General features: G+C 37.4%; 1 protein-coding gene across 1 annotated transcript in view; it reads left to right on the forward strand.

Moving 5' to 3' along the window:
- STK33 (serine/threonine kinase 33) overlaps nucleotides 1-26,825 on the forward strand; it is a 186,816-nt gene that overhangs the window by 108,521 nt on the left and 51,470 nt on the right. The window contains exons 6-7 of the mRNA XM_027852566.1: nucleotides 13,291-13,404; nucleotides 20,403-20,507. Coding sequence (XP_027708367.1) covers nucleotides 13,291-13,404; nucleotides 20,403-20,507 — 219 coding nt within the window. The remainder of the gene's footprint in view (nucleotides 1-13,290; nucleotides 13,405-20,402; nucleotides 20,508-26,825) is intronic.

Raw genomic sequence — 26,825 nt, forward strand, 5'->3', positions numbered from 1 at the left:
TCAAGGATATGTGATGTCATCAGTGTGAGGAGGCACTTCACTGATGTAGATTTCAACTACTTTGCCTTAGTAGACAATTTCCGTGGGTTGCTGTGGCTGAAAAAAAATCACAAAGGGGACAACTTCTGATGATGAACCCCTATAAACTTAGCTAAGCTGGTCCTCAAACAACAGATACACATTCTTTCTCTAGGTCTATACTTAATATACTTTCAGCCCAGTAGAACCTGGCAGAGCTCTCTATTTCTGGTGCAGCTTTCAGGTGTCTCTGATTATCTTCATACCATGATAAGAAAAAAGACTTAGGTTGATATAGCTTATAGTCACCAAGAAATTAATTTATTTTATACTCATCACAACCTTGTTGTTAAAATATTAACTCCATTTTATAGATGAATAGACTGAGAGATTCAGAAAGCTTAAGGAATTTGTCCAAGGTCCTATAGCTGTTAAATGGCTGAGCCAGAATTCAAACCCACATCTTCTGATGCCAACTGCAGGGCTTTTTCTCCTACATAATGTTGCCATTGTTGGTTTCTGGATAACATATAATCTGAGAAGGTGTGGACAGGTTTTTTCTTCTGTGAATTTTTCTGTCTTGAGAAATGCCATTTCTCTCTGGACGTGGGGCATACCATAAAATGTTGAAAGGGCAGTCTTTTTTATATTTTTCCATCAAAGAGGATCAAATTAATTAGACATATGGAAGTAGAAATATGAATTGCTTCCTGAAAGAACAGCAGCCTGGGTGTCAGGAGAGGTAGGTTTGTAATATCATAGAATGTTAGGGCTGAGACCTTAGAAATGATCTGTACAATTTTCTCATTAATGAAAAAACCGAGACCCAGATAAGGTAAGTGACTTGCCAAACATAACAAAGTTGCAGCACTGACTCTGTCATTAATTCGATAAGTTAATTTTGGCCAAACCACTTAGGTTTGATAATCCTCAGTTTCCTTTTCTGTAAAATAAAGGGGTTGGGTATATTGCAGTCTAGGACTTCTTCCATCTCTCATATTCTATAAAATGTAGCTAAATTTCTTCTTCACTTCTTAATGCTATTAAGAAAGAATCACCTTAACTCAGAACCTATTGGGCCCACCCATCATTTAGCTTGCTTTTTTTTTTTAACCAGAGGTTTCTCTGAAGTTATTTCTGCCTATATGGTGTCCAAGAGTAAATAAGTTAATACTTGTGGAGAAATTGAATTGTGTCCACAGAGGAGTTTAGCTGTGTTTAGATGATAAATTGGATGGATGAACTGAGAACTATGAAACTTCAGCTTTTTGTAATGAAATCTTCATGGCAAACTTTTTTTCTTCCTTCTGAAATTATAATCACAATATGTTTGCCAGCCATGGAACATCCTAGAAGGGGCAGAGTGGCAGAGTGAATAGAGCATTGACTCAAGAGTTTGGAAGACCTGGGTTCAAATCTGTGTGTGTGTGTGTGTATACACACATACATATATGTATACATACAGATAGATTGTGTGACGCTGAACAAGTTATTTGACCTCTCACTTGACTTTCTAAGACTACAAATTGCAGAACAGTTACTCAACTGCATTGATCAATGGCATCTCCTCACCAAGAGCTCCCTGAACCAATTACATGATAGGTCTAGGTAGAGAAAAAAAAAGAAAAAGAAAAAAAATCATAGGGTTGTACAATGGAAAAACTACTCAATTGGTAGTCATGGGACCTGGGTTTGAATTTTCACTCTGTTAACTTATTAATTGTGTGAATTTGAGCAAATCATTCTTGGGCCTCAGTTTCTTCCTCTATAAAATTAGGGAGCTGGACTAAATTTTCTCTGAAGTCTCTTTCAGCTCTAAATTCTATGATTCTCTGCCCTTTCTAGGTTGGGGAAAAGGCATCAGGTTTTATAGCCTTTCAGGGATGATTTTGAAAGGATTCTTATTGGATGACTTCTGAGGTCTTTTTCAACTTGAAAATTCAATGAGTAAAAGAAATGATTTATGAAACAGAAAGTCAGTTAGTCAATAAACATTTGTTAAATGCTTACTATGTTCCAGGCAATGTAGTAAGTACTGGGGATATAATAAAGGCAAAAACACAATTCCTGCCCTCAAGGATTTTACATTCTAATGGGGGAGAAAACATGCAAACAACCAAATAGGTATAAAGCACATACAGTGTAAATGGAAGATATTTGCAGATGAAAGGCACTCTAGGAGTGAGGAGATATGCCTTAAGGTGGACCATGAGGGCAACTGGGAAAGTCTTCTTATAAAATGTAGGATTTGAGTTGAGTCTTAGAGGAAGTTAGGAGATAGGGATAATGATAGAGCATCTTCTATATAGAGAAGACAGTTGATGAAAAGCCACAGATTTGGGAGATGGAATATTCTGTATGAAGAATACAAAGAAGACCTATATCCCTGTGTTTTAAAGTATGTGGAAATAGTAAAATGTAAGATGACTAGAAATGTAGGAAGGGGCTAGGTTGTAAAGGGCTTTTAAAAATAAACAGGATTTTATGTTTGATCTTGGAGTTAAAGGGAGGCATTGGAGTTTATTGAATAGAAGGATGATATGGTGAGACCTGCACTTCAACATGATCACTTTCATAGCTGAGTGAAGGTGGATGGGAGTGGGGAGAGGCCTGAGTCAAGGGAACCAATCAGAAGGCTATTAAATTAGTATAGAAGTGAAATAATGAGGGCCTGCACCAGGGCAGAGGCTACATGAGTGGAGAAAATGGGATTTATACAAGAGATGTTGTAAAGAAAGAAATTACATGATTTGGCAATAAACTGGATATATGGAGTAGATGTGAGTGAGAAGTTGTGGTTCACACTGGTGTTGTGAGCATGAGTGTCTGGGAGGATGGTGGTACCCTTGACATAATAAGGGAATTTGGAAGAGAGGTGGGTGGGGATGGAGGTGGGGAAGATGTTGACTTTGACATATCTGCAGGACATCCATTTTGAGATATCCATTCAATAGGCAGCTGGTGATATGAGAAAGAAGTTCAGGAAAGAGATTAAGACTACATAAATAGATATAAAAATCATCTGTATAGAAATAAAAATTGGACCCATGGGAACTGATGAGATTACCAAGCAGAATAATATAGAGCAGTAGTAGCAAATTCAAAATAGAAATAAGAGCCACTAAACCATACATAAAGATCCCTGAAGACTGAATATTGACTTAGAAAACCATGAACATTAACATTAACATCCTTTGTTTTATTGTGTTGTCATTTGTTTTGTTAAATATTTCCCAATTACATTTTAATCTTGTTTGGGTCACACTGGGAATGTTGTGGGCTGCATTGGGCCTTATGTTTGACACCTTTGTATGAAGAGAGTATTCTTGACTTTTTTTGCATCATGGACCTCTTTAGCAGTCTGGTGAAGCCCAAGGACCCCTTTTCAGAATGATGTTTTTAAATACATAAAATAAAATACAATTACAAAGGAAATCAATTCCCCATCAGAATATTTTTTAAAACAAGTCACAGTTCCCAGGTTAAAAAACCAACCCTTAGTATAGAGGAGTAAGAGAAGAGGGCCAAGGAAAGACTCTTGTGGAACATCCACAGTTAGTGGGCATCACCAGGAAGAAGAGCCAGCAAAGGAGTGGCTAGACAGGGAAGAGGAGAACCAGGAAAGAGCAGTGGTACAAAAAAACCTAGAAACCAGAAAGTGCCCAGAAGAAAGGAATCAGCAAGGTCAAAGGTTGCAAAGAAAGTAAGAAAGATGAGCAATGAAAAAGGTTCTCAGATTGGACAATTAAGGGATCTGTTGATAACCTTGAAGATAGAAGTTTCACATTGATTGATGAGGTTGAAAGCCAAATTGCAGAATTAAGAAGAGGATGCAAAGAAAGGAAATTAAAGCAGTGATTTCAGACAGCATTCTCAAGGAGTTTAGCCATGAAAGAGGAAAGAGATAAGCTAATGAGGATCAAGTGAGGGCTGAGGATGGGTATTTGTAGGAACTAGGGAAGCAGCTTTTAGGCAGGGAGAAGTTGAAGATAAGTCAGAGAGTGGAGATAATAGAGGAGGTAATTTGCTAGAGAAAATAAAGTGGAATGGGGTCGTGAATGCATGTAGAAAGGTTAGCCTTGGCAAGGAAAAAGGCCACCTTTTCATGTGAGACAGGGGTAAAGTAGGGGACAGAGGTGGGATATATTTGAGTGATATAAGATGAGGAGGAGGGAGAAGAGGGAGCTCTTGGTGTATGGCCTGGCCGTGAAAGGTTTTAGGAGGAATAAAAAGGTTTAAAAAGTAGGTTCATTATGAAAAGTAAAGAAAATGCAGTTATAGCATAGAGATTTGTGGGTTTTGTGCTCAGTTTTCTTTTTCTGTTCTACTTTGTATATTAAAATGCTCATTTTATTTGGTATTTTATTAAGTTCAGAAAATATATGCACATACATATTCCTATATACATACACACATATGTACAGAGTACATATATGTGCATACATATTCTTGATATATAGACATACTTGTGTGTATATATACATAAGCAGCTAGGTGGTACAGTGGCTAGAGTACTGGGCCTAAAGTCAAGAAGACTTATCTTCCTGAGTTCAAATCTGGTCTCAGACCCTTACTAGCTACTTAACCCTGTTTGCTTCAGTTTCTTCATTTGTAAAATGAGCTGGAGAAGGAAATAGTGAACCACTCCAGTATCTGCTGCAAAAACCCCAAATGAAGTTACATGAGTCAGATGTGACTGAAAATGACTGAACAACAATTTATACATGTACACATATATGTACATACAGATATATGTGAGTATATACACATATACAGTTGAAGAAGGAGAGACAGGTGCCGTGATCACCAAATGGTAGAAGAGCTACTTTCTGCAAAACTTCTCAAACCATAAAGCATCAAAAGAAAAACTTGTACACAAGTTATTGAGTAATTATAGCTGGATCCACAAAATAAGAAGATAGGACCTTTCTACTCAAGGAAAAAATTCATGAGTTAACTCCAAAGAACTTTAAAATAGTGTTTTCATTATGCTCTTCTTTTTCCAACTAATTTCATGAGTACAAACAAGCTCTCAGGTCTTTGAGTGAGGGTCCTCCAAGGCAGTGACTCTTCCCAAATCCCTCCAAAAGTAGCAAACATTAATTCTGCCCCACTATTCAAAAGAAAGGAGAGAGTACAAAAGAGCTGGTATAGGGTAGAAGATGTGTGATACAGCAGTTGGGCCATAGGCTAAAGGGGAACAGAGCATTCAGCCTGGGTCAAAGGGGATTAGAAACCCAAGTGGGACCAGTCTTTTCTCCTAGAAGAGACACAAATCCAGCCAACTCATATGTATCCCAATGTAAGGAGGCTGTGGCCACATAGCAACCCAATCTTGGAGGTCTTTTCAGCAGTGGAAAAGGGAAGGGCCAAAGAACATGTGATGGAGAATACAAAACAAGCTGAAACACCAAAAGATCTAGAAAAAATGACCCAAATTTAAAAAAAAAACAACCTGGCACACAAAAAGTTAAAGTGAGAGGATTTCCCCAAATGTAAGAATAAGTAAAGCCTCAAAGAAAAACCAAAGCATGTTGAACAAATATTATAATAGAACGGAAAATGATACTGTATTACTGGTGAAAAAAACAGAATTCAGTGGAATCTCTAGATACCATGGAAAAATAGCAAGAAATTCCAAAATGGTTAAAAAGAGAAATAAAATTCTTAAAAGAAATTGGAAATTTATTAAGGCCAAATCCAGATTAAAAAAAAAGCCTCGTAAATGTTGGAATAAGAAAAATTGAATTACATGATTTAAAATCATAATAAAGAAATAGAAGCTGTAAGAACATTATGACAAATTTGGAATACAAATACCAAAGTGGAGAAAAATTTGGCAGAGGAGAAGCAAAAGACATCAATATTAAAAGGACATGTGAATTCCATAAAGGTCAAAGTGAATGGACTTGACGGGATGTGTAGAAATAGCTTAATGATGATAGGTATTCCAGAAGAACATGACAAATCATAAAACTTGAATACCATAGTGGAAGAAATAATACAAAAAAACTGTTCAGAATTTCTGAATACAGACAATTATTGTTGTTTGTCTTTCATAGATTATTGATTAAGCAATGATTAAGAGAATCCACAGATTGCTACCAGGAAAGCACACACATACATGGGCATGTGTATGTATGTTTCTGAAGGATAGACATACATGCCCTATTTTCTTTCTTTAATGCTTATTTTTTATTCTGAACTTCAACCTTTAGAAAAGAACATTTCTATACATAAAGCAGAACAAAAAGAGGATTCTTTGTGAAATCATAAGCTTCCATTTCATACCCCTTGATTTTTTTAAAAATAAAGAGTAAATTACACATATTACTTTGAAAATTATCCTATGTCCTTCTGAACTTTCTCTATTCTTTTTTGTGAATTAAAAAAAGTTTTAATGACCCTATTTTTTAAAAAAATTATTATTGCTAATGTTCCTTCATCCTCAACCTTCTTCCTCATTAACCAAGAAAAAGGGAAAAACAAAACATCTTTAAAAATCTTGTAACAAATAAGCATAGTTAAGTAAAATGAATCCATATGGTGTTTTTGTCTAAAAATATATTATCTCTCTGTACTTTGCATCCATCACCTCCATGTCAAGAAGTAGCATGCTTCATCATATATCCTCTTGAGACATGGTTAGTCCCTGTGTTGATCAAAATTCTTAAATTTTTCAAAATTATTTTCTTTACAGTGTTGCTGTCCTTGGTTCTCCTTTTTCTATTCACTTCATTCCTTGTCAGTTCATGCTGCCTAGGATTTTTCTGAAGTCATCTGTTTTATCATTTCTTAAGGTGCAGTAATATCCCTTTATATTCATATGCCACAATTTATTTAGCTCTTCTCCTTTTGTCTAAAAGGTAATCCAATGCACCTCCTTAGCTTTTGTTCTTTGTTTTTTCTTCTTTACTTCTCTTTTGACTTCCCCCTAAAGGATCAGGATGTTTTCTTTGTAGATATTCTCCTTTATCATCCTTCTTTGCCTCCATTTTTTTTTTCCTGTTGAGGTTTCTCATAATTGAGGTACAGGAAAAGAATAGTATACAGACATCCAAGAAGGGATGGGAGGAGGGACATTAGATAAACTTCATTCTTAGCTGAAAGAAGAATTGAACATATACAAAGAGTTTGGTACCTCAATTATAAGAAATATCATTTCCACCTGCTTTTTCTTCCTTTCAATACTAGTGTATTCCTTTTACTCTTCCTTCTTTTTTTCCCCCTTTTCAGACTGTTAGAACAGAATCAAGTCACCTCAGAACCTCTATTTTTCTTACTTAACTCCTTGAGTATCCTTTGAAAATGTTAAATTTCAGAAGATACACTTGTTTCTTCTCCCTATTAGAATATTATCACTGCATAAAATTTTAAACCTTCTTCTAATTGCAAATAAATTTTTACCTTCTAGGTTTCTTTGGACTCTTGTATTTATATTTCAAAGTTCCTACCCAACTCTGGTCTTTTCATCATAAATATTTTGAAGTTCTGTATTCCATTAAGATCCATTTTCCCCCTGCACAATTATCCTCAGCATTGTAGGCTAAGTTACTCTTAGTTGTAAAGCCATATCTTTTGCCTTTTGTTATGTTGTATTCCAATATCTCCTCTAGTTTAGAGTAGAAAATGTTAGGGCATGTATGATCCAAACTGTGGTCCCTTGATACTTGAACTGCTTCTTTCTGAATGCTTGCAGTAATTTTTTTTTTCCACAGAGGAGTTATGGATTTTGTCTATAACATTTCTGGGACTTTTCTTTTTGAAGTTTCTTTCAAGAGACGATTGGTAGATTCTGTTTTGATATTGCCCTCTGGTTCAAATAGATATGGGCAGTTTCAATTTATGATTTCTTGAAATGCATTATAATAACCAGGCTTTTTTGGATCATGGTTTTCAGGGAGCTCAATGATTATTAAATTACCTCTTAATCTGTTTTATTGGCTAGTTGTTTTTTATACCAGATGCCTTACATTTTCTTCTTTTTTTCAGCCTTTTGATTTTGTTCCAATATTTCTTGCTATCTCTCAGAATCACTAATTTCTAATTGGTCTATTCTAATTTTCAGGGAGTTCATCATTTGGGTAAAGTTTATCACTTTCTGTTCGAAGGTATTTATCCAACTTGAAATTCTTTCCTCTAGAGGTTTTATTTCATGTTTTATCTCTTGCTTCATTTCTTTTTTTTATTCCAGCCAAAGACAAGGTTTATTAGAATATGTGTCATATTGGGCAGACTCTTAAGGAGTCTAAACATTAGTAAGCTATTGGCTAGATTATAAGAATCTGAGCACTTTAATGGAGACAAGATGTACCTTATATACAGAAAGAGTGTAGGAGGGATCTAAGAGTGGTCAAGTAGTTTGGGGTGACTGGAGGAGGGGTCTAAGGAAGATCTGGATGGGAGTGGCCAGTAAACTGGGGTGAACAGAACTCCTGGGACCTGGACCACGTGGCCAAGAGAGAATGGAGCCCAGCTAGGATTAAGGGTGGGAAGTGGCCAGGGGCCATACTGAGGTAAGACAATGGAGGGCTAGGCTAGGTTAAGAGTAATAGAGAATTGGGAGATTGGGTGTAGCCACAATGAAAAGCCAGTTGATGGGATAATAGCTTCAGGCAAATACCAGAGATCTGGCCTTGTGAGAAAGTGCAGGGTTTTTCCAGTCTGAGGTCTGCTTCATTTCTTCTAGGTATTCATGTAGCCTGGGTTTTTTTCATAAGTACCTGCTTATAGTTGTCATGGCATTATTTTCTCTGAGGTTGGATTTCTGGGTAGTGTCTGGATCTACAATAATTCTCTATAATGGGGTAGGTTTCTCACCCCCATCCCCACCCCCAAGTTTTTTTTTTCTCATTTCTGCAGCCTTAGTGCTTGAACTGGAGTTTTGTGTCAGAGCCAGGCCTGCCCTCTGATGAACTTTTTGGTGAGGTGGCCTGCCCTGCTTGGTCTTGCCCTGAGTTACCTGGGTTCCTGCATTGACCTCCATGCCCAAGGTTAGGCCCTTCTTATCTTTGATGTTCAAAGTGTTATATCTTCAAGGCCTCTATGTTGTCTTGTATTGAGTTTTAGGGGCTTTGGAGCCCTGGGCCATCCACATTATGAGTGCTGCCATGCTGGCATTGGTCATTTCTCCTCTTTGTGGCTTTCGCTTGTTATTTAGGAAATTATTACTTACTCTTCATATAGGTCTATATCTATTGTTCATATTTCCTTATTGATGACACTTTTTATTGCGTTATAGTCTGTAAACATGTGTTTAATATTTATGCTTTTCTACATTCATTTATGAATTCTTTATGTTCTAGCTTATGATAAAATTTTGTAAAAGTATCCTGTGATAGTGGAAATAATATTTCTAGCCAGTAATCACTGTGATTATAGCCAATCCAGTTTTTCCCATATAGCATTCATTGAAGGCATATTTAATGTTCATATTATATTCTTATCTGTGGCACCTTAATGCATAATATTTTCCTGTCTGTTCCACTTAAAAGGATCTATTTCCCACATCTGAAATCATGTTCAGGGTTCCTGAATTTTTGCATTGTCCTGAGCATAATAAATTCCATTTCTACCTCTAATTTTAACTCTATATGTGCATTTGTTTTAAATTTGATTTTCCTTGTATGTATGCAGCAGATTATTGTGTTCTAGTTTCTAAACCATTCTGTAAGTCTCTTCCATTTTAGGAGTAAATTTAGCCCATTACTATTCAGAGCTATAATTGTTAAGGTTGCATTCCCCTATAATCTTGTTATATTACTTCTTTGTTTTAAAATAAGAAAGGTATCCGTGGTCTGTTTTGTTTGAAACACTCTGATCCTTTATCCACCCTTTCACACTCACATAGCACTCCTCTGCCCAGACTCATCCTCCATATCCCCTTTTTTCAGAATACTAGGTAGTGCTTGTTTTGCTCAAAATAACTTGTTCCACCTCTCTACCCAGATACCTACTCCTCACCCTACCCTTTTCTCCTTCAGTGTTCTTTTTTTTTTTTTAAACACTTCCTTTGCCCAGCTTAGTCAAAAGTAGATCAGGCTTTTGCTCCCTGCTTTTGTCTTCCCTTTTCTTTGTTCAAATGACCTTTATTTGTGGTGTTCTATTCTCACCATTCCACACTTCTTTCCACTCAGATGGCTTTATCTGATCTTTTTTCATGGCTTTCATGTATTATGCTCTCTCTGCATTCTCTCAGTCTCCTCAGACACAGCAAGGCTGCTTAAAGACAAACTTGTCTCTATTAATCATGCAAAAACTGGCTCATTCTAGGACTTTTTTTTAGGTTTCTTAAGTTTCTTTGATGAATTTGCATATCAAAATCCCTTGTCACTTCTAATTTCCTTAGTAGGAATGATTTGAATTCTTCCTTTCTGCTGAAAAAATTTATACTTAGCTTTGTAGAGCAAAAAGTCTGACTTCCTGACTTACAGAGTGACTTCTTATACTTTGCAATCTATTCTTCCCACCCCCTTCCTTTCATTACTTGTCATTTATAAGTAGTCCTGTATTGCTCATAATACTTTTCCTTCATATGTTGAAGGGCTTCTGTCTGGTAACTTGCAAAACTATTGCTTTAATGTTGAACCTCTCTGTTACTTGGTGACTATTTTAGTGCATAAGCTATACATTGGGTTTCTTCTCTGATGGTGTCTTGTGGATTCTATGAAACTGTACTTTGTCCTATTTCAAATACTCTGGGCAGCTTTCTCATGTGATTTCCTGAAATGTGGTATTCCTATGGATTTCTTTATTATTTCTATCCTAGATCTATAGCTCTGTCTCCAGCTGAAGGTATTTCAAATTTAACAGGTATAAAATAGAATTCATTATCTTCTCACATAAGCCTACTTCTCAATTTTCTCTATTTCTGTTGAAGGCACCATAATCATTCCACTTGGCAACATCAGAGTCTTCTTCAGTGGAGGAAATGTCACCTGATCTGAGAAAGTTAGTGATTCTAAAAGCAGAACTAAGGATATAATGCATCAGTGCTGGTGTAAATATGACATGGGGTCAACATGAGTTTGTTGAGACCTTAATATGTGCCAGGCATTGTGCTATGGCTGTAAAAGATGGAATGATGGAAGATAGAAATGTTGTATATGGGTAACAGGAATCCAGTTTAACTAGAATAGAGAGTTTGTGAAGGAATGTATCACATCCTGTGATACCATGTCTCTACATAGGCTGACCCCAGGCCTGGAATGCACTCTCTCTTAGTTTATGTTATCTTCCAGAGGACGCCTTCCTGATTCCACTAGTTACTAGTACTTTTTGCTCCCTTGCAAAATTATGTACTTTTATCTGTTGAGCTCCCTCCTCCATAGAATATAAGTTCTCTCCTTGAGGTCATTTACTGTTTTTTGTTTTGTTTTTGTATCTCTAGAATTCAGCCAGTGTTTTATGTAGTAGGTGCTTAATAAATGTTTATTGATAGGATTGCCTTTCTCACAACAGCCCTATGAGATGAGACTTTTGGGGCATCCCATATAATAAGTATTTTTGATATTTCTTGTGTTTCACATTTTAGAGGGGGAGGAGAATCTGGCTGGCACTTAAATTTCTTCACAGAACCCCTATGGTATAGAACACCAGTATTCTGTGGGATATAATTTTGAAGTGTTGATTTTTAAGAATGTACTAGTTGTGAAGGATTCTATCCTTTGGTTTTTGTTGTCACTGACCCGTAGTCATTTTCCCTTCTACTTTAAAGCCAGTGAGGCAACTTTACCCTTGCCATAGGGCTTTTGCCTTTCACTGTTTTTTAGCCTTTCTCTAATCCAGGCTTGCACAACCTGCTGCCCATTCGGGGTTTACCCCTTATCGCTTACAATTTAGGTTGTGCAGGCCTGCTCTAATCCCTGAAAACCTATTTTGCAGTACTAAACTTTTTGGCCTTCCTGGTTCCTAAATCAACTTGTTTTCTTGGGTTCCAAGATGTGTTATATTTAAGATGTAATTGACTCTTTACAACTTTTGCTAATGGGATCATCTTCCCTTCTGCCCCTTGATTACACATCATACAAATCATAAGTGTTTCATAGAATTTATTAAAAAGGAAAAAATGCATGCAAATTCAGAAATAATGCACTATGGTCAGACCTTAAGTTCATTGCAATACTTTAGTGAATCTGTCATCTCATTGATGTGAGTTATTCTCTCCTTTGGTGCAGATTACAACCCACCTATTCTTTTTGGTTGCTCAGAAAGACTTCTGGAGTTAAAGGCAGAGTTCTTTGGGTCATAACCTAGCTCTGCCACTCTGGTCACCTGTGTGACCTTGAGTAAGTTATCTGATCTCCTTGGGCCTCAGTTTCCTCATCTGTAAAATGAGAATTCGGGACTAGATAACCTTCTAGCTTTAAAGCTGTGGTCAATGATCTTATTCTTGCTCTATGATTTTTTCCCATGTTGTCCTAGAAATCCTTCACATAGGACTATTTATCTGTTATCCTTTCTTTTTACTCCTACTCCGTGAACTCTAATGGTTTCCTATTGCCTCTGGGATCACATACAAAATCCTCTGTTTGGTATTCAAAGTCCTTCATAACCTAGCCCATCTCCCCCTTACTTTTCTTATACTTTATGCCTTTCTCTTCTCCCATCCCTGCCTCCTGCCATGTTCCATCAATACAGTGACACTGACTTCTCTGCTATTCCTTGAACAAGAAAGCATTTTCTCTGGCTGTCCCTACATGCCTGGGATAATCTCCCTCTTCATCTCTTATCTACTGACTTCCATGCTTTCTTCAAATCCAAACTAAAATCCTGTCTTCTACAGGAAGCATTCCTCAATCCCTTTTAATTCCAGTGCCTTTCCTCTTTTAATTACTTCTTGTTTTTCTTTTATGTAGCTTGTTTGTACATATTTTTTTGCTTGTTTTCTCCCTCATTAGATGGTGAACTCTTTCAGACCAGGGACTAGATTTTGCTTCTTTTTGTATTCCTAATCTTTAGCACAATGCCTGGCACAGAGTAGGCACATTAATTATTCATTATTAAACATTAATAAATTTTACTGACTGATTGACTTGCTAATCCAAAACTAGTTTCCAGTAGAGAGACCAAACCTGTTATGTAGATCTGGGAGTGAAGTTAATCTCTGATGAAGCTGTTTCCAGAAGACAGCAGTCCTCAAAACATGTCCCTAGCTGCCTCATCAGTGGTATTGCTTAATTCTTGTAAGCCTGGTCACTGTGAATGTCTGTGATTTCCAACATCCACTGTTTGATAGTGAGAGATCAACACGATGTTGTTCTTTTCCCCCAGCAAATATATTCCTTTGGAAGAAAACTGGGACAAGGGAGCTTTGGAGTGGTCATTGAAGTCACACACAAGGAAACAAATCACAAGTGGGCCATGAAAAAAGTGAACAAAGAAAAGGTAAGAAATATCAGCAAAGCTAAGGGCTAAGCTATGGGCATATAACACCATTAATAACAATTAAGGATTAATAATAATTGAAGATAAATAATAGGAACAATAATGTGACTTTTATATTTCATAATGTAGATTTGGGGGAGTAGAGTGGAAAAAGTCTTAGATTTAGAATCCAAGGCCTTCTGTTCAGATCCCAGCCCTGACACTTACTCCCTGTACTGTACCATCTGTGGGCAAGGCATGTAACCTCTCTGGGATTCAATTTCTTCATCTATAAACTGAGGACCACGGACTAGATGGCATCTAAGATCCTTTCTGCTCTAATCTATAATCCATTAATGAAAGAGGAAGGAATAAATCAGATAGCTTGAGAATGAAAAGCAAGCAACAAATTTGTGGTTGGAAACTCTTCACTGAATCAAATCCGTACTCACTAACCCATCTGCTTTCCCCGTTTTTCACTGATGCTGGCAATTACTCTACTGGACTGTACATGTTACGTCTTCTCAAGTCCATGGTCCTCCTAACAGGCCAGAGTAAATTCCACACCCTTTTCCTCCTGGAAACGGCCCAGTCCTTTCTCAGTTACTAAATAGTAACATAGCACTCATGTTGTGACTGTATCAGTTGCAACTACAATATAGTGGAAAAAAAAAAAAAGGACCCTAAATTTGCAGTTGGGATACCTGTATCAGAGGCTTGACTTTCCAGTTTATTAGCTATGTACCCTTGGACTGGTCCATTAATTTCCATATGCTTCAATTTCCTCATCTATAAAATGGGGATGATACTTGACCAATTCACTAGGCTAAGTCAGTAGAGTAATTGCCAAAAGCAGTGTAGTAGAAAGGGAAAAGAATGGGTCTGCGGGTGTGGGCTGATCTAGTTTCTGCCCTTTCCCATTTACTTTTTCTTTTTTTTTTTCCTTTAGTGAGGCATTTGGGGTTAAATGATTTGCCCAGAGTTACACAGTTAGTGAGTATTATGTATCTGAGGCTAGATTTGAACTCAGGTCCTCCTGACTCCAGGAGCAGTACTCTGTCCACTGCGTCACCTCGCTGCCCCCATTTACTTTTTCTTAGGGGTAACCTGGAGTACTGGATATAGCTGTCAGTTATCTAATAATTAACCATTTATGAAATGTTTTATACACATTATCTTATTTAATGCTGACTGCACTCCTGTGAGAGAAAACTTGCTCTTATTCCTGTTTTATAGATGAGGAATGAATGGGAATTTGCAATCAGAAAGCTTTTGTTCACATTTTGATTCAACTGTTTGCTAGCTTTTTGACCTTATATGTATTATTTATCCTTTTCAGGATTTACTCATCTCTAAAATGAGGATATCATTTTATATGTGTATATGCGTGTGCATGTGTATGTATCTGTCTGTCTCTATTACCTGCTTCATGGAACTCAGGGCATCTAGATGACACAGTGGATAGAGCACCAGGCTTGGAGTCAGAAGAGTCATCTTCATGAGTTCAAATCCATCCTCAGACACTTCCTAGCGATTTGACCCTGGACAAGTCACTTAACCTTGTTTGTCTCAGTGTCCTCCTCTGTAAAATGAGCTGGAGAAGGAAATGACAAACCACTCTAGTACTGTTGCCAAGAAAACCCCAATTGGGGTCATGAAGAGTCAGATACAACTGAAAAACAACTGAACATGACAATAATGCCTCATACAACTATTGAGAATATCAAATGAGACAGTATGTATGTATATGTAAAGCATTATTTTGTAAATGGCATTACCAGATAACTGTCAGCAATCATTACTATTATCATTTTTCATTGCTACCTGAAGGCAACCTTTGTCCCACCTGCTCTTCACTCCTTACTCTCAAGTGTCTACTATCTTCTTTCCCAGACTACTTGTTCATTTCCTATTTGAGTAGAAGTTGGCTAAGCATCTCTTTTTCAGATCCAAAACTCAGTCTTTTAAACTTGAGTATTTTATCATTATTTTTGTGTTTCTGTGCCTATAAGGAAAAAATTGAGGACACTGTTAACTTTACAATGTGTTGTCTTGAAGTCGATGTGATACACGATATACTTAGAAATAAACAGGTTTTTTTTTCGCCAAGTAACTAAAACAAACTATAACTAGTTTCCTACCAACTCCATGAAAATTGATGATAAAAATAATTGTAGAGTCAACAGTGAAGGAAGGCACTAAGAATCAGAAGAATTATTTCTAGTTGGAAAGATTTCAGTTCGTATAGATTGATAAAACTAGATATAATTTAAAATGGCACTAGTAACTTTAGCTCTGTCAAAATTAAGTGAATGAAAATGGGGAAAGTCCATTAACCCCTTCCTGTTTAAAAAGATGTGTCGGGGCAGCTAGGTGGCGCAGTGGATAGAGCACCGGCCCTGAAGTCAGGAGGACCTGAGTTCAAATCCGGCCTCAGACCAAACACTTGACACGTACTAGCTGTGTGACCTTGGGCAAGTCACTTAACCCCAATTGCCTTACCAAAAAAAAATGTGTCATTTCATTAATATGTGAACTCGTATCATTGATACAGATTGCAATGCACAATTGCATTTAGAATGAGATGCTGTGACCTAAAACCTTTGTGCATTGATGAGCAACCTTCTGGAGGGGAGTACCTCTAACCTGAGCCAGGCTGGTCCTCAGAAGACTGTCTCAGAAGACAGACAGTCTGTGTCCAGAGCCTGTCTCTCAAGCCTTTCCAACTTGAGAGAGTGAGCCAGAACTAAACGCTGGCATGACCTTCAAGAATTCAGGGTATTGAGAAAGAATGAGAGGAAAAGTGGGGGGAAAGTCAGTATCCACAACAACAAACCTAAGGGTCCTTCTAATTCTAAATTCTCTTGAGTCTCCTATAATGCAGAAAATTGGTGAAGAAGGAAGGTAGGAAATATAAGAGATGCTTGAGTTGTTGTAGAATTTTAGAACTAACTGGTAAGGGAAATTAGAGACCGCCTCATCCAAATTCCTGAATATGCAGAAGAGGAAACTTCAGAAAGAAAGGGACTCACCCCTGTCACTTGGCTAGTAAATTGAAGAACAGGCTCTGAGCCCCACATCTTTTGGCTCTGCTTCTGCCTTTCTTTTATATCATGCTTACCTCTAGTTTACATGGAATGATTTCAAAAACAAAATATAGATAACACATACAGACAAAACAACAGGGTGATTCTGAGGTCTTTTCTAAGACTCAGGATGAATTGTGTGGAACCACTCCACAAGCCGTGGAATCACCTTAAAAAATAGAATATCTGAGCTTGGAGGGACCTTAGAACATGTAATATCAGAGATGGGAAGGGAGATTAGAGATCATCTGATTCAAACTTAGAACTTCTTACCGAAAATACTGAAGTATCCAGAGATTAAAGTTATCGTACAAATTGTGAGTAGCAGAGCCCAGACTAGAACCAAGATATCTGGTTTCTCAGTTCAGTGTCAGAATGTTAACTGCCCTTCACTCCTAAATTAAATTGTTCCTTAGATCCCGTAATTATCCTCCCATATATATTTCCTAAGCTCTGAATTCAATTCAATAAAAAATGATTACTTTTCATCAAATTGAATTATTTGGTATGGAATCTTTTAAGTATAACAGAAAGAAGACTAACGCTGTGGACCCAGTCCCCGGCCTTTAAGTTCATAGCTTACTTTGTTGAAGCTGACATTCAGACAATGAAGTAACTACATTAAACCAATATAAGAATGAGTAATGAGGTCTGCTTGAGATTGCAGAAGACTGCCTAATAGTTTTGTGACTTTGGTCAAGCCAATTATTTTTTCCAGGTGTCAGATCACCTTTGTGGGATGTTTGAGGGGCAATAGTATAGTGGAAAAATCTCTGTATCAATAGTCAGAGGGCCTTGGTTCATATTCTGACCACATTTGTTTAATTAGGCAAGTAATTTCACTTCTCTAGATCTGTTTTCTTATTTATAAAATGAGGAAGTTGTACTATATCTCTAAGGTTCCTTCCAACTCTAAACCTATGATCCTTCTTTGGTCTCCATAATTCTAAATGCTTGACTACCTTTCAACCCTCCCTCTTAACTTTATGAATTTTGGGATCTTGGAATTATAAGAAATTTAAGAGACCATTGAGTTCAGGAGTTAACAAATTCTGTTCTGTGGGCCAAATTTGGCCTGCTACCTGTTTTTGTATCACCAGAAAGCTAAGATTCCAAGTCATTCTCCAGGCCTACCATCTAGCTCATAGAAAAAAGTCGTTTGATAACCAGATTCACACTCCTGATGCCCATTATCCTTCTGTGGTGTATTTATTATACCAGACTACTCCACAGAAGATGACCAGACTCAGCACAAAACAGAGAACCCTTAATAGGATTCAAGATTATAGAAAGGACAGATTTTTGGCAAAGACACAGGACCCTTGAGAAAGGAAGACCATGGAGGAGTGGCTTGCCTAAGATCACCTAGGTAGTTAGTAGTAGAAATAGGACCATAATTCAGATGTCCACCTTTCCATATCACTTGGTATTGAACTTCGCCAATTTGGGGAGAGAGGACGTAACTGGAGCCTCTCAAATTACAGGCGGGACATCACGTGTCTTAGAAGAAACTCAGTGTGATTAGAAACAGTGTTTGTCCCCTCTCATCCTTCCCTTCTCTTTGACTTTCCTTCCTCTGACTGTGCTTATAAAAAACAAACAGTATTAGCCAGGAATGTGGGCTCCTCCTAGTATGAATGAAGTAACCCTGGTCTAAGGGAAGGCAATTCCCTCTTAGATTTATTGTTGAGAGCCAGAGGAAACTAGAAGAAACCAGGATGAGCAAAGACTCATCCTGGTCAGCCCCTGCTTAATGCCTGTTTCCTTATTACATTTGTATAAGGCCCCAAACATGTTGTTCTTCATTCTCTCCAAGTGGTTAGGTAGCCTGGAAGGTCAAGGTTTTCATGTTCTTGTACTAATATGGACAGAGGAACAAGTACTATTGTGAAGAAAAACTCAGTTGAATATATTGGAAATTGAAAGCATTTAAGGAGAAGGGACAGAATTAGAGCTAACCAAATTTACAGGGGAAATGCATAGATACAGATAGCTCCCATTTCTATAGTGCTTTACAAAGCACTGACTTCATAGAAATCCTTTATAAGATGTAGTACAAATACTGTTATACCTATTTTGCAGATGAGGAAATAGGATCAGTGAAGATGACCATCTAAGGTCACATCACAAGTAAGTGTCATAACAGGACCTGAATCCAGTTCTTCATATCCATAATTCCAATGCTTTTTAAAATTCAATTTGGCAAACATTTATTAAACATGTACCTCATGTACAGCACTATGCTAAGTGCTAGGGATATAAAGGCAAAGATGGACAGTTTTTGACCTTAAAGAACTTAAATCCTACAAGAGGGGATTATGATATGTACACAGACATAAGTATGTATGTCTAAGATGTGATGGGGACACAGGAAAAATGGAGACAAAGTACTCCTGAAATTAAATTTGAAGAGAGAAAACTTTGAACTAAGGGGTTAGGGAATGCTATATAAAAGAGGTGGGATTTGAGCTGAGCCTTAAAAGAAGAGAGCAATCGGGGCAGTTAGGTAGCGTGGTGGATAGATCACCGGCCCTGAAGTCAGGAGGACCTGAAGTCAAATTTGACCTCAGACCAAACACTTGACACTCTCTAGCTGTGTGACCCTGGGCAAGTCACTTAACCTCAATTGCCAAAAAAAAAGAAAAGAAAAGAAAAAGAGCTATGGAAGGCAGAGGTGGGGAAACACTCTCCAGGTATGCAGGATGATCTGTGTAAAAATGCATATGGGCAGGAGAAAGCATTCTGATTTCAGGAAACAGTTGTAGCAACCACCTTGCTTCTCATCTAGTCACATATCCCTTGTTGTTGTTGTTCAGTCATTTCAGTCGTGTCAGACTCTTCATGAGCCCATTTGGGGTTTTCTTGGCACAGATAGTGGAGTGGTTTGCCATTTCCTTCTCCAGCTCATTTTACAGATGAGGAAACTGATGCAAACAGAGTTAAGTGACTTGCCCAGGGTCATACAGCTAGTAAGTGTCTGAGGCCAGATTTGAAGTCAGGAAGATGAGTCTTCCTGATTCCAATCTATCTACTGGACCATCTAGCTGCACATATCCCTACTCTCTGCCATTTTATACATGATAGAAAAATTGCATCACCTGTCCAAGGTCAAACAACCACTAAGCAAAAGATAATGTCTGCCCTCAAAGAGCTCACAATCTAGTGGAGGAGAAGTCTTAATCAGACTTTCTTGTCCATTCTTGTATTGATTAAATATAAAAATTTTGTGAAGCAAGGGTAGTAGGTGAACCAAATATTATTATCCACTTTTTTCCTAGAATATAAAACATGAAAGGGTTTGACGTGAAATAAGTCTTGAAAGGTAGGTTGAGTCAAATTGTAGAGAATCTGAAATGCTAGGCTACTTACTTAGGACTTTCTACTGTGGTCAGTAAGGAGTCGCTGAAGATTTTTGATAAGAGGAATGATGTCAATGATCAGACTGTGTCATAAGAAGATGATTTTAGAAGCTGTATGCAGGATGGATTAGACAAGGGACAGTTGAGGTATAGAGAGGCAACAAGACATGAATAAACTAAATTGGGGATAATATGATGGAAAGATGAGGATGGAGATGACAAAGATTATAGGAAAATTTCTGGGACTTGGCAAATGATTGGATGGGGGTTGGGAGACGGGAAAAGTTTAAGGATGCTTAAAAGGGAAGACAGAGCTATGTATCAGCAGCAGCAAAAAGAAGGAAGTCAGGGGAAGTCTCTGCTCAACTCCAGAGTCCAGACTACACAGGATTTGAAACTGACCAGAATAAAAACTGAAACGCATCTAATTTAATCTTCAGCATATGTTGCCTATCACCACATGAAAGAGGAATAGCATGAAAAGATAAAAGACATAAAAAGAATATGCACTTGTTACCCAGAAATAGGTTGAAGTGACATTCTGATTTCATCTTGTGTTTCCTCATCAATTAAGGCTGGAAGCTCTGCTGTGAAATTACTCGAACAGGAGGTGAACATCCTGAAAAGTGTGAACCATGAGCATATCATTCATCTACAACGAGTATTTGAAACACCCAAGGTAAGAATGCAGGAATGGGAGTATTTGGAAAGCTGTAATTAATACAAAATAAACGTGGTTAGATCATGAGGTAAAAAAAGTAACCACTGCCTTGTCAGAGAGAAGATGAAATGGAATCTTGGACAGGGTTAGTGACATCTTTGTGGTTGGCAAGAGAGTGGCTGTACTGGGACCTGAAGCCAGGTCTTTTGACTTCAAGGCCTCTATTCTTATCACCATGCTGCTATGCCATGTTCTGAAGGATTTCCTTATTCTTATTTATGTAATCTATGTATCTTTTTAAAAAAAATTTTTTGGGCAGTTGGGGTTAAGTGACTTGCCCAAGGTCACACAGCTATGTAATCTATGTATCTTAACACAGTCAGATGTGTAGGTCCAATGATGTCCCCAAGTAGAGCAAACAAATAATAGAAGAGACATTTTACTTGCACATGCAATTGCCTTGGGAAGCTAGTTTTCAAAGATCATAGAATTTTCTCTTTTTCATCACCCAGTCTGATCCATCCTTTTTTACAGACGAGGAAGCTAAGGACCATGGAGATGGTCACATTTAATCAGAACTAGAACCAGGCCTTCTCACTCCTAGACCAGATCCCTTTTTACCACATAATGCTGCCTTTGGGTTTTGCCCTTTTATTTTTTTAGAGGTACACAGAATTTTGTCTGATGCAAGATAATGAAGTAAGGTCACTGTTTATACTCAACTAAATAGCTATGATTATGATCATCACATCTAGAATAAGAATCCTCTCTCATGTTGGTTAGGACCTACAAAAACATGGCCCTTTTAAAATTTTACTTAAAATTTAATTTAATTTTTTAATTCCCTTAACATTATTATAGTTTCATTCAAATGCTTGTTGTTTTGTACTCGCCCACTGATATGCGTGGTGATTTGGGACTTGGTTTTTCTGCTTCATGGAACAATAGAACATTAGTGTTAGAAGTGGCCTGGAAGAGAATGTGGTCCAATCGCCCGTTCCCTCTGCTACCATCTTCCCTGGCTCTGTTTTACAAATAAGATGCAGTTCTAATTGCCACATCTTGTGAGAAACATTCATAAACTGGAGCACCTTCAGAAGGGAGCAATCAGGATGGTGAAGCTCCTGGAGTTTATGCCACAGAGAGAGTTCTTTGGCCTGGATAAAGGATGATATAGATATAGAACCAGTTTGGGGCTAGATTTTGGGGGAAACTTTCTAACAATTCCTATTCAAAATGCAATGGCTTGCCTCTAGAGTCAATGGGTTTGTCATCACTAGATTCTGCAGGTTGAGGGGAGATAGCCACTTATTAGGGATGTTGGGCAAGATTTGTTCGTAAATAAAGAATACATGACCCACGAAGATCATTCTACATCTTTAGATCTTGAAGACCAATCACACTAAATCATCTCTTATCCAGGATAAGTGGCTCTATCAACCTGTCCTTCTATAACCTGGTCTTCAGCTGCCACACTATCCTGCTCATTCTCCTTTGGTTACACTCTACCTCTAGAACTTTGTCATTCTGCTTTAAAAGGTTGAGGGATTTGGCCAAGGCCAGCAATACAACTGGTTGGTTATAAAGCCAGAACTTGGTCCTTGGCCCTCTCCAAAGCTAATGCTCTGCCTGCTCTACTGCTTCTAAGACAAACACGCAGCGCTCCATATTGTGTACAGTAATGGTGTCCTTAGCCATGCTTTAAAAGTGTTGGATACTTTGGTTATCCTTCATAAAGGGAAACAGCCTTAGAATGTACGATCCTGAGCTATCCGCATAAAGGACCTGGTAACTATTGTTACCTTGCTGCCACCAGGAAAGTAAATGAGTTAGTAATGTTTATTTTCTTCTTGAAGTCTAGAATAGCTGAAAGGAAAATGTAAGGAAATTGGCCTACTTTTAGAATATATCTGCATCCTCACGATTGGGTTGTTTGCCCTTAATTCAGTTAGGCTGGCTGCACACATCCCAACATGATTAGCCGTATCATTTGAGCCATCTGAATGATTGATGGAATGGCTACTTGATTGATTAGGCCCCAGTGATTGGTATTGATCCCCCAAAGTGCCAATATGACATGATCAGCTGTGCTGTTGTCCAAAGCACTCTCTGAATAGAGACATTGCCTTAGTTTAAATAGATGTTTCTGAATATCAATTAACTACATTCTTTTCCACCAGCAGCATACCTTTTTTTCCTCCTGGATTTCATGTAACTATAGTATAATTCTTACAATATTGCTGTTAATTGTATACAATGGTCTCCTGGTTCTAGACTTTTTAGTTGCATAAATCCATTTTAAAGCTCATTATTGGTTGTAAGCACTAACCAAACATATATATAATTGGGAAATAGTTGACAAAATAAAAATATTTTTAAAAGATAATAGAGATATACCTGACCTGATAAACAGCATTCCTTCCTGGTAGTCTGTATGCTTAGAAAACCATATTATATATCAGAACATTGCGTACCAAGTAGAGTTGGTTGTTAAGGAATATTTCCATCAAGAATTAAACTGGCCCAATCTATGGATATGTATTTTTAAAAAGTGTTGATTGGCTAGAATCAGAGCTCCCTCTCCCTTGTTCAATACTGGAAAAATATTCAAGCAACAACAAGCAGTTATTGGATGATTACTCTGTGCAAAGTAATGTGCTGTTGGGAGATAACAAAGATCACTAGAACACACAACCTCCGTTAAAAGAGTCTTCAAAGTCCATCTTGTAAGTTCAATCTATACTTAACCAAGAATCATCTCTCCATTTTCCTTAGCAAGTTGTGATCCACCTCCTGCCTGCATGTTCCCAGTAAAGGGGAAATTACTCCATCCAACATCAACCTATTCCTTTTTTAGATTCCTACTGTTTGTGACTAGCTCCACTCTCTGGGGCCAAGTGGAATAAGTCCAGTTCTTCTTTCATTGGGCAGCTTTTCAGATATTTGAAGATAATAGCTGTGTTCACATAAGACTTCTCTTTTCCAGGCCAAAAGTATACAGATCTTTCATCTAAGCCAGGATGATGGCAACAATTCTTCAACTCTTGCATCATTCTAGCCCCCTTTTTGGATGCATTCCAACCTGCCTATGACCCTTCACTCATTCTGGACATGATGCCTTGCAATGCAGCCTTGGATAGGATTCAGTTTTTTGGTTTGGTGTTATCTGCCACGTCACACTGTTGACTCATATTGAGTCTGTTAAAGGTTGATGTGTTTTGTTTTTACATTATATTGATTTCTGAGTATTTCTCTCCCCTTTCCTTACCTCTAATAGAGCAAAGAGTTAAAAAGAAACACAATTCAGCAAAACCAACCAGCATACAGACCATATCTAACAGCATGTATAATATTCTATATGCAGATTAATTTTACTCTGCAGTGAAAGGAGGGAGGTGAATTTTCTCAACTCTTCTCCAAGTTCATGTTGGGACATTATAATTACACAATATTTAGATTCATTTTATTGTTTTTTGTGTTTATATTGTTGTTATCATCATGCATATTGCTTGTCTGGGTCCACTTGCCTCACTGAGTTGGCTCACATAAGCCTTTCCTTGAGTCTCTGAATTCTTCCTACTCTTACAGCACAGTAATATTCCATTACATTCATGTACCTTGTTTAACTATTTCCCAGATGAAATGTGCTTCCTTGTTTCCAATTCTTTGCCACCACAGAAATGCAGCAATGAATATTTTTGTAATTATTGGACCTTTCCATTTTTGTTCTTCTTGGGGTGTATGCTAGTAATGGATTCTCCAGGGTGAAAGAATATGGACATTTTATTTATTTTTAAAAACGTAATTCCAAATTGCCTTCCACAATGGTTGGACCAATTCACAGCTCCTCCAAGAGTGTATTAGTGTCTCTGTTTTCTCATAAGCCCTCCAACATTGAATATTTTCAGCTTTTGTTATCTTTTCCAATTTTCTGCCAGTATTGTATTAATTTGTATTTCTAATATTTGGAGCACTTTTTCTTATGGTTGCTAAACACTTTTGAGAACTCTTTGGTCAGATACTTTGACCACGTGTCCATTGGGAAGTTGCTCTTCATCTTATATGTTTCTGTTAATTCCTTATGTACATATGAAATATTTGATGAAAATATTTTCCCAGTTGTCAATCCCCCCTTTCCCCCTAGCTTCCTAGCTGCCTTAATTTCATTCATGTAAACCCTTTTCAATCTTCTGTCACCAAAATTATTTTACTCCTTGTGATTTCCTCTATCTCTTATTTGGTTAAGAGTTTTCCCCTTAGTTGTAGTTGTGATATATATTTCCATCCAGTTTCTTCTCATTTTTTATGATGTGACCTTTTCTATTTGTCAAGTATCTATTTGAAACTTATTTTTTCTAGAGTTTTTTTCCCATAAGAACTTGCCACTTATTTGTTCATTATCTTGGACTTGTGAAATTATTTTTTGAACCCAAGTGTACTCTTTTTTGAATTTCATCTTATTCCATTTGCCCATCATTCTACACTGCTGAGATATTTTTAGGTCAGGGTTTTGTTACTCAATGTATTAGCTATTAGACCCTGCCCCAGTAGGGATGATTAGATACTTATTAATATGTGTTTACTATAAATTAAGATCAAAAGTTCATAGTTCAAGAGCTGGAAGAGACCACCTAGTCCCGCACTTTCATTTTACAGATGGGGAAACTGAGGCAAACTGGGTTGAGTCACTTGACCAGGGTCACACAGCCCAGAGGCTAGATTTGAATTTGGGAAGATGAGTCTTCTTGACTCCAGGCCTGACGCTCCACGCACTGCACCACCTAGCTGCCCTTCTTTTTATGTTAGTTTTAACATGTAAATGATGTACACTCTATTTTTATATTACTTTCCACTTAAATTGGTGACTCTTTGATAATACTTGAGGAACACATTAACCTTATCTACACTGTGCTTGTTATTTCTTAGGGCAAATTCCTTTGGAGGAGATTCCTGAGTCTCTAGTCTAAGTCATTGTGTGCTGATTCTTTTTAGTTTCCATTTCAGAGGTAGGCATTTTCTGACCTGGGCCCTTGACTCAGAGTGCACCTTATTTAGAAGCCTTATCATCAGAATTTGAGGGCATATCATATCCTAAGGTCTAGTACAGCAATAGTGGACACTTAATACGTGTTTGGTGAATTGGACTGAATTTTATAGTGTGAACTATAAGATCTCCAAAGAAATAATACAGACATATTTTAAAATATTTACTTTGTGAATCTTACATCAGCAGAGAAATCCAGATTAAGATTTTGTTGGAAAAAAAAGATTCATTTTCTATCCCAGTCCCTGAAAACAGTCTCTATTTCTAAGCATTTGTTTTATTTATTGATTGATTGATTTATATTATTTAAGGAGTATCTTCTGGAACCAAGACATATTGAGATAGGTTTTTTTTTTTTCACACTCCAACTTTGTCTCCTGGAGTATAAGATAGAATGAGAAGGAACACTTGTGATAATATTCAAATATTTGGGATTGAGTCTTTTAATTAGATATGCAGGAAACAACCAGACAGATCAATACTTATATAATTAGAGAGAACATTTTTCCATGGAAGACAGGCTAGGCAAGATATTGTGAAGAAACAGCAAGACTCTTTGGTTCGACACAAGGATAAAATGTGAAAATAACTTGGGATCACTGATCACTCTTACTCATGTCATGTGTTCCACTCAAACCAATGAATAGGGTCTTACCCATTCTCACCCATCAACCCAGTTTAAGGGATATGGTTAAAAGAGAACAGTTTTCTATTGTCTCCACAACATGATAAGTTGATCCACCTCTTTCTCAGATATAAAGGCACCATAGTATAATGGACTAGGAATCCAGAAACCTAGTTTTTGGTTCCAATTCTGACACTAAATTGCTGTGTGACCTTTGTCAAGTTACAAAGTCTATGGACCTCAGTTTCTTAATGTGTAACAAAGGAGAGGGTTAGACTTAATGACCTTTAAGATCACTTCTGCTTTTAGATTCTATGATGGTCTGTCTTCTCTGAAATTTCTTAAGACAGAAGGTAGGCTCCAGAGCAAAGGCATGAGTTGGTGCTAAAGGATCAATAGAATTCAGGGAGCAAGTGAAGAGACATGAGATAGGACCAGGAAAGAAATGTGTCAATCATTGGGAGAATAAGGAAGGATCTGCCCTAAACAGAGAGTATGACACAATTTGCCATATTCCTTACCCTGCATTCATGTGCATATCTTAGTGCTCAGACATGTAATATTTACCTTGTATTCTAGATTCCTCCAAGTGAGCTTCATCTGAACAGCTCCCTAGGTTACTAGCTTTACCATCCAGTGAAATAGCTGTCTTCAAGCAGTACTGAGT

The sequence above is a fragment of the Vombatus ursinus genome, unplaced genomic scaffold, assembly GCF_900497805.2.
Source record: "Vombatus ursinus unplaced genomic scaffold, bare-nosed wombat genome assembly UNPS02009770.1, whole genome shotgun sequence".
In the NCBI taxonomy this organism is placed as follows: domain Eukaryota; kingdom Metazoa; phylum Chordata; class Mammalia; order Diprotodontia; family Vombatidae; genus Vombatus; species Vombatus ursinus.